The 12,953-nt window shown below is 48.6% G+C and overlaps 1 protein-coding gene across 1 annotated transcript in view; it reads left to right on the forward strand.

Annotated features, from left to right (window-relative positions):
* Positions 1-1,377: 1,377 nt before the first annotated feature.
* The window catches only part of LOC116836302 (zona pellucida sperm-binding protein 3-like), a 24,572-nt gene continuing 12,996 nt past the window's right edge, over positions 1,378-12,953 (forward strand). Inside the window, exons 1-4 of the mRNA XM_032799843.2 lie at positions 1,378-1,699; positions 8,326-8,444; positions 8,535-8,638; positions 8,928-9,048. Coding sequence (XP_032655734.1) covers positions 1,469-1,699; positions 8,326-8,444; positions 8,535-8,638; positions 8,928-8,938 — 465 coding nt within the window. The 5' untranslated portion in view covers positions 1,378-1,468 and the 3' untranslated portion in view covers positions 8,939-9,048. The remainder of the gene's footprint in view (positions 1,700-8,325; positions 8,445-8,534; positions 8,639-8,927; positions 9,049-12,953) is intronic.

Consider the following 12,953-nt stretch of genomic DNA (forward strand, 5'->3'; position numbering starts at 1 on the left):
CTCAAAGCCGCTGGGCCCTGCTCCAGTCACAGGAGCGGCTCTTGAAAGGGTCACAGCAGCAGGGAAGCATTGCAAAGGGAGCTCTCTCCACAACAGGCCGTGCTGGGGAGGGAAACACAGTACTGCAGGCATCTAGGGCAGAATGGTGCCCTCACTGCCCCAGCAACGGTCGAGGCCATTGGGGAAGTGGCGGGGTTCTGCTGCACGAAGGGAGGGAAGGCCGAGTTCTGCAGGAGAACTGAGCGCCCTGGCATCACGCAGAGCTTGGTTCTGGATCAGCTCCGGGTGTGCCGGGGCACAAAATGGGTGAGGACAGGGAAGGAAGTGAGATGGAGGTGGAGTTGGAGGACCCATTTCTTGCTGCATGGCATCCTCTGTTCTCTCCCTCCTCCTTCCCTGGCAGCAGAGCTGTCTGGGCAGCTCTGCAGCCACCGCATGGCATGGAGGATGGAGAGGGGATTCATCCCCCCTGCCCGGCTTCCCACTGCCTGGGCCAGCTACTCAGGCTGGGCCCTGGGCTGAGGATTTGTCCATTAATGCACCATATTGACCAAGAACCTATATGGAGGGCCCTGTTGCTACTGAAGAACTGTGCTGGGCTAAGCAAGGATCGCTGAGTTGGGCCTTAGGACGGCTACGCCATAAGGGCGGCCAGGCGTCTGGCACTTTAAATGCCATGAACTTGACCACCTTCATGCCTGTGCATCCCTATAGCCCCACTGGAGCCCCGCAAAATCAGCTGGGATGGGAGAGGGAGTAGGATCTGGGATGGGGGGTGATGGCGGGGTCTGCCCCCTTCTAGCTGTGTGGCTTGGCCCATCCCTGGTGTTGTCCCCAGCCAGAGGTGCCCTCCTTGCCCACCAGAAGGAGCAGAAGGATCCCATGATTTGATACCTCAGGGGCCCAAGTAGGAGCCGCTTCTAGCTTTAGCCCTTGACTGCGGTCTTTGGGCTGGAGCTTCGGGCTCTGGGCATGGTGGAGTGGGGAGGGGTGAAAATAGGGCAGTCTCTGTAGCAGGGACTGGGGATGAGGTCGGTGGGGGCTGGGAACTGGGTGAACCCATAGTGGGGGCCCCATGATGTGTGTCTTAGTAGGCGTGGGGGGCCATGGCTGGGACGTGCCAGAGCTGACCTCTGGGTTTTCCCTTCTGGTGTCTGTGCCCAGACCCTATTAGCATGTGGCATGGGGAGCTCTCAGCAGACACTGGTCTGGGGGCCTATTCCCCAGGCTTCAAGTCTGGGTCTTTTCTCTCCAACCAGAGGCCAGGTCTGAGAACTCTTCAGCCAACACTGGAAGCTGCTTCCGGGGCCTGAATGTCTCAGGTAGGAGCCTTGCTTGACTGCCGCTGTGTCTCCAGGGCTGCGTGGGCGGGGATTGGCTCAGTGGGTGCAGGCTTGGAAGGGGGGTGTTTCCCATCCAGTGTCTTGGAAGCCCAGAAAATATTCTGGTTCAGAGTTGAGCCCTGGGAATGTTTGGGCAGGTTCCTAGGGGAGGGTCAAATATTCCAGCTGGTCCTGGGGGGATGGGGGATGCGGTGTGTCCCTTCCTTCACCCACCCCTTTGGAACTTCCTCTCTCCCCTGCCCAGAGGGAGGCTCCTGGTGCTTCAGTTCAGCATGAGCAGGCTGGATCTGATGTCCCTCCACCAAAAAGGCTGTAGCTGGGGGATCATCTCCCCTCTCCTTGGAACCAGAGTGTGGGTAAGGCTGGGCACCCTCTCACCTGCAATCCTATCCCACTGCCCAGGCTGTTTGGGGAAGGGAGTTTTGCACCACAATGGCTTGGCTAGTCCAGTTGCCCTGGGTAATCCTTATCTCTGGTTCCCTGCAGAAGCCCCAAGGGAGCAGCCCAACCCCCAGCTCTCAGGCCAGCAGCAGAGGTAGGAGCTTCTCACTCCTCAGCTATTGCACTCTGCTTTTCCAGCGGCTGGGGGCAGGAATGGGGGAGGTCCCATAGCATTGAGGAGGAGGGGGTCACACTGACGAAGTTCGTTGGCAGGGTGGGTGGCTCTGACCCTGGGAAAACACAAATGAAAATTAATTTAAGATTGGGGGTTTGCAGATTCCACAGCCCGCTGATTCATACAACCAAGGGGCCTTATCCCAATCTCCCCGTGGTCATAGGTGTTGACTCTGTGGGGGCTCTGGGGCTGGAGCACCACAGGGAAATATTAGTGGGTGCTCTGCACTCATCAGCAGCCAAGCTCCCCTCGCCCCACCTCCTCCTCCTCCCCCTCCCTCTCCCCTGAGCACGTCACTTCCCCACTCCTCTGCCTACCTCCCAGCGCTTCCCGACACCAAACAGCTGTTTGGTGGTGTGTCGGACTTTCCAGGAGGGAGGGGGGAAGGACGGGGGATCGGATGTGCTCAGGAGAGGAGGTGGAGAAGAGGCGGGGCAGGAGTGGGGACTTGGGGGAAGGGGATGGAATGGGGGTGGGAAGGGGCTAATTTGTGTGTGTTGCTTGTAGCTAGGGACAGGGAAGAGGCTAACCCCCAACTCCCTGGGTCATTTGTTGTGTGTTATTTACAAGGTTAAAGCTGGTAAACCCACACAAATGAGTTACAGTCAGGTTGCACAAAGTAGTGGCAACTTCTATAATAAGCAGATTCTGTATGTCCTTTAGGGTAACCCAGGCAAAACATCTGGGGACTCCTTGCTTATGCTTACAAATCCGCGCCCCTCAGATCAAGCAGCAAAGGAATAATAAGTTCTCCTTAACGGGCATTTTTATACCCTTTGCGACAGGTTGGGTCACAGACACCCCCTTGGGACTGCCACCTGATGTGCTGGGACTACCTTGAGCCTGTTTTCCCTGCCAGTCTGGGACTTCAGTACCCTGCCTGGTTGTGCCAGACACGCTAGCCTGCTACAAACACAGACCCAGGTCTGGACTACCTCCCCCCAAAAGCTGCAGGCTTAACTGAAAACAGCTTAAGAAGTGCTCCTGTCTCCAACACCCAGATACGCAATTCCCAATGGGATCCAAACGCCAAATAAATCCATTTTACTCTGTATAAAGCTTATACAGGGCAAACTCATGAATTGTTCGCCGTCTATAACACTGACAGAGAGATATGCACAGCGGTTTGCTCCCCCAGGAATTAATTGTTTGCTCTGGGTTAATTAAGTAAAAAGTTATTTTATTAAATATAAAAAGTAGGATTTAAGTGGTTCCAAGTAATAACAGATAGAACAAAGTAAATTACCAAGGAAAATAAAAGAAAACACGCAAGTCTAAGCCTAATACAGTAAGAAACTAAATGCAGGTAAATCTCATCCTCAGAGATGCTCCAATACACTTCTTTTACAGACTAGACTTCCTCCTAGTCTGGGTCCAGCAATCACTCACACTCCTGTAGTTACTGTCCTTTGTTTCAGTTCCTTTCAGACATCTCTTGGGGGTGGAAAGGCCATCTCTTGAGTCAGCTGAAGACAAAATGGAGGGATTTCCAGAGTCTTATGTAGTCTCTCTCTTGTGGGTGGAAATCCCGCTCTCCCCCTGTGTAGAATCACAGCTACAAGATGGAGTTTTGAAGTCACATGTCCATGCATGACTTCAATTCTCTACAGGCCAAGCCATTGCTCACATGTTATCCCAAATGTTCCCAGGAAAGCTCAGATGTGGATTGGCATCTATCAAGGTCCATTGTTAGCCAAGTACTTCCATTTACTTGAATAACCTCTTCACACTATGTTGACCAAATCTGCCTTAGGTACTTTCTACAGCAAACACTTTAAATATAAGTATAGAACCAATGCTCATAACTTCAGATATAAAAATGATACATGCATACGAATAGGATGAATACAAGCAGTAGAACATAATCTTTGCAAAGACATGTTACATGGCATATCTAGCATAAAACATATTCCAGTTATGTCATATTTGCACTCACAAGCATATTTCTATAGAACATTATAATGCAATGTCACACCCTTCACCCAGCATTCAAGCTGTGATGAGATGAAGGCTTGTGCGCTGTACCCTCTTCAGGGCTGGGGGGCAAAGCAAGTCTTTATCTTGCTGGGGAAGAGGTAATGCCTCTTGTGGTGAACAAGTATTTCACATGAGGTAATGCTTCTTCCCTGGCTGTGGGGGATTTACAATCTTAGCAAATATTTTTATAGTTACAGCCTAAGCATTGAACACTACCTTATAACGTGGGGTACAGATATTGTAGATAAGATTAATACAAGCAGCATCCTACAAGCATTTAATAAAATCTAAACACATTCTTATAACTCTAGTATCTATTTCAACTATCGTAACCAGAGGTGAGTCAGACTGGTTTCCAGCTCTGCATTCGTCAGTGTGCAATGAGGCCTGGGCCTTTGCATGAATTGGCACCTGGTCTGCCAGGATCACGCCGGAATTGTGAATGGGGCCTGAGCTGATAAGCAGCCTCTAAGCACACCTATTGGATTGGGCCCCACATGCAATTTAGGCAGTGGAACACCTAACTTCCCCCAGTTCATGATTCCCTTTGGGGCTTAGGGGGGAGGTAGTGCCTTCCTCTAGGTGTCTGTGCACGTGCCTAGAGGCTGAAACACGGGCACCTAGGGGAGCTTTATACTGTAAAAACACAGGTGCTAAGTGAATTTAGGCACCTAGGGAGTTTGCTGTGTGGTTTGTGGATCACAGTGGAGCCAAACCCAGGATTTACAGGCCTAAATCTGGGATTAGGGAGCCTGGGTCTCTTTGTGGTTGAGCCCACCCTTAGCCTTCCATTGATCAAAACATGGCAGGAATTTCCCAAACTGCAGCTGATGAACTGACCAACAGGTGGAACTGATTCCCATTGGTCCTATTTCCCTGTTCCAGGGATGAAGCGCCATTTCAGATTTTGGTGAGCGGAGGCAACTTTAACTGTGATTCCAGGGGCTACTTAGGCACCTGAAAACTCTAGGTTTTGGGGTTTGGGTTTTTTTTCCGGAGAATAACTTAGAAATTAGCTGGCAGGAGCACTGTATGTGATTTTTATATAAAGAAAGAAACCTAAACAAACACCAAATAAAGCTGTATTTTACGTTTATATGTAAATTTAGAATAATCAGGAGCTAATACAGCAAGATATTCCCAATCCTAAACCTTGAGGTACCAGTTTGGGAGCCTTATATCAGAAACACAAGTTTGATACTCTGTGCACTATCTTTAGTAGAGATGAATAAAATCTGCTCACCCCTGCAATTGTTGTTGGTTTTTAAAATGTCTTTATGTTCCAAATGAGACAGTTAATTTGTTCCAGGAATGTTTAAAGGGAAACAAATTATTTAAACAACCAACTAACCACTCCAGGTATGATCTAAAACAATGGATAATGCCATGTTCTCATCTTGGCAAAATTGTCAATGACTTGGTTGATATCTGGGTGTTTTGAAGCTTCACGTTCACAGGCTAAAATTACCAAGTCACCTAAGCACCCATCTCCCATTGTGGATCTTACATAGTCCTTCACTCCCTTGAATTCAGAGAAGTGCCTCTCATTTGATGCTGTAGGAACTGGAAGGCTCAACACAATATCTACAATACACAGCAAAGACTGGGAACCCCTTGGTAAGTCACGGAGAACATTGCAGAATTTGGAAATTGAAGTCAATTTTTTGGGTGGAATGTGCTTCTTGGCAACTTTGACTTCTGCATCCAGATGGCCAAAATCAGTGCCTGTTGACCCATAATGATCTGCAGTTACTTCCAGTTTCTCATCATCAAGAAAATGTTCCCTCTTTGGGTCACAAGCAGTTAGTGCAGTAAGCTAAAGAAGATGTAGAGTTCTTGAGCAAATGCAAAGACTTCCTGACCCTGGGCAATGCTGGAACATATGTCTGCAATGACAAGATTAAGCCTGGCAGTGTACATAAATGGCAGGTGTTATCCGTTCCTGAATTTGAGCTTGTACTCCTGTTAAATGCCCATCAGCACAGAAGATCCATCGTAACCCTGGGCAACAGGGTAATTAACGGACAGCTTCAAATGCTGTAGTTCTTCAATAATCAGTTTTGAAACAGATTCAGCATTTAGATTTGTCCATGTGGAAGCAGCTTGGAGCTCTTTCCTGAATGATTCCTTTTGGATAGTAGTGTAAAAGAAGACACAGCTGTTCTTTTTTTGATGCATCTTTTGTTTCATCAGCAAGGACAGAAAATACTTGGCTTGCCTGACCTCTTCAACAATGCTTTCCCTCAGGGCTTCTGTAGCAGAATGGATTAAATCATTCTGGGGCTGGTGAGTGGTATTGTATCCATATCTGCTTCTTTGTCAATTCAAAAGACTGGGCTGAGTGAAAGCAACCAACTCAAGAATTTCAATAAAATGGCTTTGATTGCTAGAGTCATGCATTTCATCATGCCCCTGAAAAGCAATATCCTGTCTTGCACACAGCATGGAGACCTTTAAGAGTCTTTCAATATACTGGCGCTTTTCAGCTATGACAGCCTGATGACTGGAAACAAGTTGATCTGCAACACTTTTTGAACTGCTGACCCTCGTTTTCAAGTAGTCTTGCCCTGGAATGAAAGCTGACTTATGCCAGCAGCTGAGTTTTAACACATGATGAAAAAATTTCCATTTCTTAAAGCCATGCTCAGTGAATGTTCTGTTGTTGAATTGTTCTCCTGCTCTGATTGTGTTTTGACTAGCAAAGAGATGGCGTGGAAAGCTGAAAACAGAATCCTCTACAACTGAGCTTTCAGCGAAGGGGTACAAAGAAATACAACCACACTTGAAACGCCGACCATTTACAGAAGGATATAAATCCATTTTAGGCTGTACTGGTTGTTACTTGTTCCTCTTTGTGCAGTGAAATATCTATGGCTGTGGAGATTTTGCTTTTCCTGTCATGAATAGGTAAAACTCTGTTTAACACAATCTTCTACCTCCGCTGGTGAGGTCAGAGCACACAGGACATTCTTAGAGGTGTAGTTGGTGGCCATTGGTGTCCTGGCACAAGGATCATTATCAAGAGTGGCGCGTGAACCTCCCAGTCAGGGATGGAAGCTCCCTGCCCCGCCTCTTCTGCCTGAGGCTCTGTCCCGCAGCTCTTGCCTGCTGGGACTGGAGGAGCCCCGAGCCCCACACTGTGGCCAGAAGAGCCTCGAGCCCCGGCTGCCCGGAGGAACTCTGAGCCCTGCCTCCCCAAGCCTCCATTACGTGCCACCCATGATCATTATCCAGTCTGTTTTGTTGTGTTGACTGCAGGACAATGTTACTTAAGGAGGCATTTACACAGTCATTTTCAAGGATGGCTCTTCATTGTCACAATTTTCATTGTCAGGGGCCTTTCTTTTTAAAAATATTCCTCTCCTGCAGTGGTACAGGTGCCACTGTACACTGGAAAAAAATAAAAATAAAGTTTTAAGCATAAAAACAAAATAATATAACAATAGTGTAGATTTGATTACTATGTTTGTATTAAATATTTTTCAAAGGCAGCACTGAAATGCCTTCTAATGATGCAGTGAATGCTTGTGCAATTAATGAAACAAAAAAGTATGAAACACTATGAAGCAAAAATGTTTTTAAACTCCTCCCCCTTTTTATGTCATTCAAATAAACTAAGTATTACGTTATAAAGTGAAGCAGATTCTGCCTGAAGCCTGTCTATGAGCTTCAGCCAATATTGAAGTGATGGAATAAAGAACCAATGGAATATGACATAAGCAACTTTAATGGGCAATTTTTTAAATCAAAGTAAAATAAAAGGCCAAAGACACAAATACAGATTTAAAAAAATACTTTCCAGAGAGGATGGGAAACCACTTCTGCAAAGCAAAATTCTTCCAACCTCCAGCAGGGTGTGTGTACATACATTTCTGGGGGACATCCAGGACTTGGAGTGTGTTGGGGTCCCCCTGCAGTAGAACCAGGCTGGTGAGAGCCAAGGTGTGACTGGCAGGCTGCAGTTACACAAAAACATCTGGTGGTGACCTGCATGCTAGTAGCTAGTTACAGGGCAAGGTGTGACACAGCTTCCCACTGCTCTGTATTGCACCCTGGTATGTTGCAAGCAGTCAACAGGTTATACTTGGAGGGGTTTTACTGTCTGATATTCCTTCACAATGTGCACAGAGGAAACTAGTGAGTAGACCTGTGTAAAATAGCACTGCTGTGGCTCTCATATTCCTATGGCTGCTCTAGTAGAGTGAGCTCTGCAATCCCCTGCTTCTAGTGTCCAGCCCTTTCAAGGGCAGTTCCCAGTTGACTGGGCCCTTGTTGGAAGACTTGAGCTCTTGTTTCCATCTGGCTGAGGCTCATTCTCAGGCTCATCTCAATGGCTTTTCAAATGGCCCATATGCTAGTGTTAACCCTTCCATGTCTGATTCTTCCCAGATGACCCCCGACTCCCTGGTTTTCAGCACAAGCCTGAACTATAACCCCACCCCTGCCAGCAACCCAGTGATCCTGAGAACCAATCCAGCTGTGATTCCTATTGAGTGTCACTATCCCAGGTGAATGTCTGAGATGCTCAGGTCCCCTCCCTCCCATTCGGTCCCTGTTGTCGGATCTGGCTCAGTGACTGAGGTTTGCTCCTCTCACAGGAAGGACAATGAGAGCAGTAAAGCCATCAAGCCAACCTGGGTTCCCTTCAGCACCACCCTGTCTGCAGAGGAGAGGCTGGGTTTCTCCCTGCGCCTGATGAATGGTAGGTGGGAGGAGACTTCAGGGGAGCCCAACTCTGCCTGCCTGTCTGTCCTGCTCACTGTGAGCTTGCCTTGCAGATGACTGGAGTGCTGAGAGACTCTCCAATGGGTTCCAGCTGGGGGAGGTCATGCATATCCAAGCTGATGTCAGCACTGGGAACCATGTGGCTCTGAGGCTCTTTGTGGCCACCCTGACCCCAGAAGGGGACTCCTCTTCCTGCTATGCTGTCATTGACTTCAGTGGATAAGACTGATCAGGGACTCTTACTGCCCCTTGGTTCTTGTTTGTAGGTGACTGGTGAATGGGAGATCAGATGACACCACCTCAGCCTTCATATCGCCCAGGCCCAGGCAGGACACACTGCAGTTCATGGTGGAAGTGTTCAGGTTTGCAGGAGATGCCAGGAACTTGGTGAGCTCCCAGATTTCTGCTCCAGTCAGGTCTCCAGACTAAGCAGGTGTTAGTGTCCCCTGGGATGGTCCTAACCCCTCTTCCCACTTCCCCTCCAGATCTAGATCACCTGTCATCTGAAAGTCACTGTAGCTGAGCAAGCCCCAGATTCCTTGAACAAAGCAGGCAACATGTGAGTAGCTGGAGTAGGATCTGTGACATTATGAGTGTACCCCACCATCCCAATAAAAGCGTAGACCGGTGTTTTGGTCTGGGGAGCAGGTCAGTCTCTGATCATCTCCACCTTGGCTGGTTCTGGCTTTAGGCAGCCGCTCCCCACCCAGTGGCCCAGGTAAGATACTTTGGCCATCCCCACCTTGCACTTCTCAGCTTTTATGGTCAGCCCAGCCTCCTGGAGTCGGTCCAGCACTTGTTTAACCTGGGACACATGATCCTTCCAGGTCTGGCTAAAGACACAGATGTCATCAATGTACGCCTCCGCAAAACTCTCTATCCCCCTCAGCAGCTGATCCACCAGGTGCTTGAAGGTAGCTGGCTCCCCCTTGAGGCTGAAAGGCAGAGTCAGGAACTCATAGAGCCCCAGAGGAGTGATAAAGGCTGATTTCAGCTGGGCATTTGCATCCAGTGGCACTTGCCAGTAGCCCTTTGTAAGATCCATAGTGGTAAGGTAGCAAGCTCCCCCTAGCTTGTCTATGAGCTCGTCAGGCCTGGGCATGGGGTAAGCATCAGCTACGGTGATGGCATTAAGCTTCTGATAGTCCACGCAGAACTGGATCGACCCATCCTTTTTGGGGACCAGCACCACTGGAGAGGCCCAAGGGCTGGAAGATGGCTGGATCACCCCCAAAGCCAGCATGTCATTGACCTCTCTTTCCAAGCCTTGACCAGTTTTCCCTGTGACTCAGAAGAGGGAGCATCTTATAGGCAGGTGTGATCCCATGTGCACCTGGGGAACAGTCAGATTAGTGAGTCACGGCTGGTTGGAAAACAGTTGTTGGTACAGATGCAGCACCCCTCTGATCTCAGCTTGCTGGACAGGGTTTAATTGATCAGAGAGGGGAATTGTTTCCAGGGAGGAGCCAGTTCCTGTCTCAGGGAATAGATTTATTAACGGGTCATCTCCCTGCTCCTCCCAATATCCACACACGGCTAACACCACATTCTCCCTATCATAATATGACTTCATCATATTAACATGGTACACCCAGTGGTGGTGTGCCTGGTTAGACAGTTCCACCACATAATTTACCTCATTTAGTTGCTTGAAAACCTTGAAAGGGCCTTCCCAGGCGGCCGGTAGTTTGTTTTTTCTCATGAGGATGAGAACCATCACCTGATCCCCAGTGGTGTAGGCGCGAGCCTGCACTGTGTGGTCATACCAGACCATCTGTTTCCTCTGGGCTCTGGCCAAATTCTCCTTGGCCAGGCCCATGAGCTCAGCAAGCTTTTCTCAGAAGGTCAGGACATACTCCACCACTGATTCTCCATCTGGAGTGGCCTTCCCCTCCCATTAGTCTCTCATCAGGTCCAGGGACCTGTAATAAACAGATAGCTAAGGGTTAATGTTTCTTTTACCTGTAAAGGGTTAACGAAGGGAACCAAACACCTGACCAGAGGACCAATTAGGAAACCGGATTTTTAAAAGCTCAGGGAGGGAATGTTTGGGTGTGTGTGTCCCTTTGTCTGTGTCTTTTGTCTGTCTCTCAGCTATGAGAGGGATCTTTCTATCTTCAAGCTTCTAATCTTCTGTTTGCCAGTTGTAAGTACAGGTATAAGACAATATAGGTTTTTATATTGTTTTTGTATTTACATGTGTGTAGTTGCTGAAATGTTTAAATTGTATTTCTTTTTTTGAATAAGGTTGTTTATTCATTTTTTTCTTTTAAGCAATTGACCCTGTATTGTCAACCTGATACAGAGACTATGTTTATGTGTTTTTTTATTTTTTTTTTTCTTTCTTTTTGAGATAAAGCTTTTTTTTAGACCTGTTTGAGTTTCTCTGGTAGGCTAAGGAACGAAGGAAGGGAAATTCTCTTTGTGTTAGATTTACGGAGGGTGAATCTGTGCAGCCTCAGGGAGAAGGAGGGGGGGAAAGGTGAATTGTCCTCCTGTTTGAAAATCAAGGAGTTTAAGTACAGTATCGTCCAGGATAACCCAGGGAGGGGGACCAGGGATGAGGTAAGAGGAGACAAGGGAGGAGGTTGTTTCCCTTTGGTGTGAGACTCAGGCCTCTGAGTCTTGGGGTCCCCCAGAGAAGGCTTTGGGAGACCAGAGGGAGCCAAGCCCTGGAATCCTTGGCTGGTGGCAGCGATATCAGATCTAAGCTAGTAATTAAGCTTAGAGGGTTCATGCTAGCTTCTCATTTTATGAACGCTAAGGTTCAAATCTGAGTAGGAAGCTACGACAGGGCCCCCTTACCCTTCTTCCATATAATAGTTCAAAAGGTGAAAACCTGGTAGACACCTGGGGCACCTCCCAGTATGCGAACAGCAGCTGAGGTAAATATTTGTCCCAATCCTGCGTGTGCTGGTTCATAAAGGTTTTCAGCATCATCTTTAGAGTTCCATTGAACCTCTCCACCAGCCCACTGGACTAGGGGTGATATGTGAGGCCCAGGTATGCCAGACCCCACATTTCTCCCACAAACACCGGAGCAGGGCTGACATGAAGTTGGATCCTTGGTCTGTCAAGACTTCCTTGGGGAACCCCACTTGACTGAAAATGATCAGCAGCACATCAGCCACAGTGTCTGCTTTGATAGAAGACAAGGCCACTGCCTCGCTCCCAGGGTTGAGCCGCAGACTCCTCCACTCCTGTAATCAGGGGGACCCCATTACTGCAGCAGTCCTTCTTGCTGGTCACATACTCCCAGGGGTTAAGTGTAGCTCCTTCGCCCCCCGAAACCACTCCTCTCTGAGCCTTCAGCATGCCTGGTCCTTATCAATCCCCCTCTGTTTTACTGCTCCCCAGGCACTTACTGCAGGAAGTGCCATCCATGGGGTGCAGTAGATCCCACCTCTACCACTAGTTGTTATGGAGTGTGGGGGAGTCAGGGCCCTGAATCCCCCACTTCCTGCGATTCACCATGACTCTCAGACAGCCAGTAAAACAGAAGGTTTATTAGATGACAGGAATACAGTCCAACACAGAGCTTGTAGGTACAGACAATAGGACCCCCTCAGTCAGGTCCAATTTAGGAGGGGGGCCAGGAGCTTAGACCCCAACCCTGGGGCTCTCTCTGTTTTCCCAGTCAGCTCCAAACTGAAACCCCCTCCAGCAGTCTCACCCAGCCTCTCCCCAGCTCCTCCTCCAGCCTTTGTCCAGGTTCCAGGGCAGAAGGTGTCACCTGGCCCCATCCCCCTCCTGTGCTCAGGTATCATCCCTCAAGTGAAGTCACACCCTGATATCTCATCACACCTCCAGCCTTTGTCCAGTTTTCTGGGCAGAAGTTGTCACCTGGCTCCATCCCCCTCCTGAGCTCAGGTTACATTCTCAGGTATCATCTCTCAAGTGAAGTCACACCCTGATATCCCATCACCGTGCAGACAGTACCAGAAAAACTCCCCCACAATATCCCCAGGTCAATCCTCCCCACTCCCTATTCCGTCACAGCCAAGCCTCAGGTTCCTTGAACAAGGCTTGTTCCTTCAACAAAGCAGGTGACATGAGTAGCTGGAGTAGGACCTGTGATGTTATGAGTGTAATATAATATCTCATTGAAAGGTGACAGGGCCAGAAAGCGTTAATTACCTCACAGACTGACCTGACCCATGTGTCATAAGTAGATAGGTAAGGTAAGGGTTAATTTTCTTTTACTGTAAAGGGTTTACAAAGGGAACCAAACACCTGACCAGAGGACCAATCAGGAAACCGGATTTTCAAAAGTAAGGGTGGGAACCTCTGGA

Source organism: Chelonoidis abingdonii, chromosome 9 (assembly GCF_003597395.2).
Source record: "Chelonoidis abingdonii isolate Lonesome George chromosome 9, CheloAbing_2.0, whole genome shotgun sequence".
NCBI classification, from domain to species: Eukaryota; Metazoa; Chordata; order Testudines; family Testudinidae; genus Chelonoidis; species Chelonoidis abingdonii.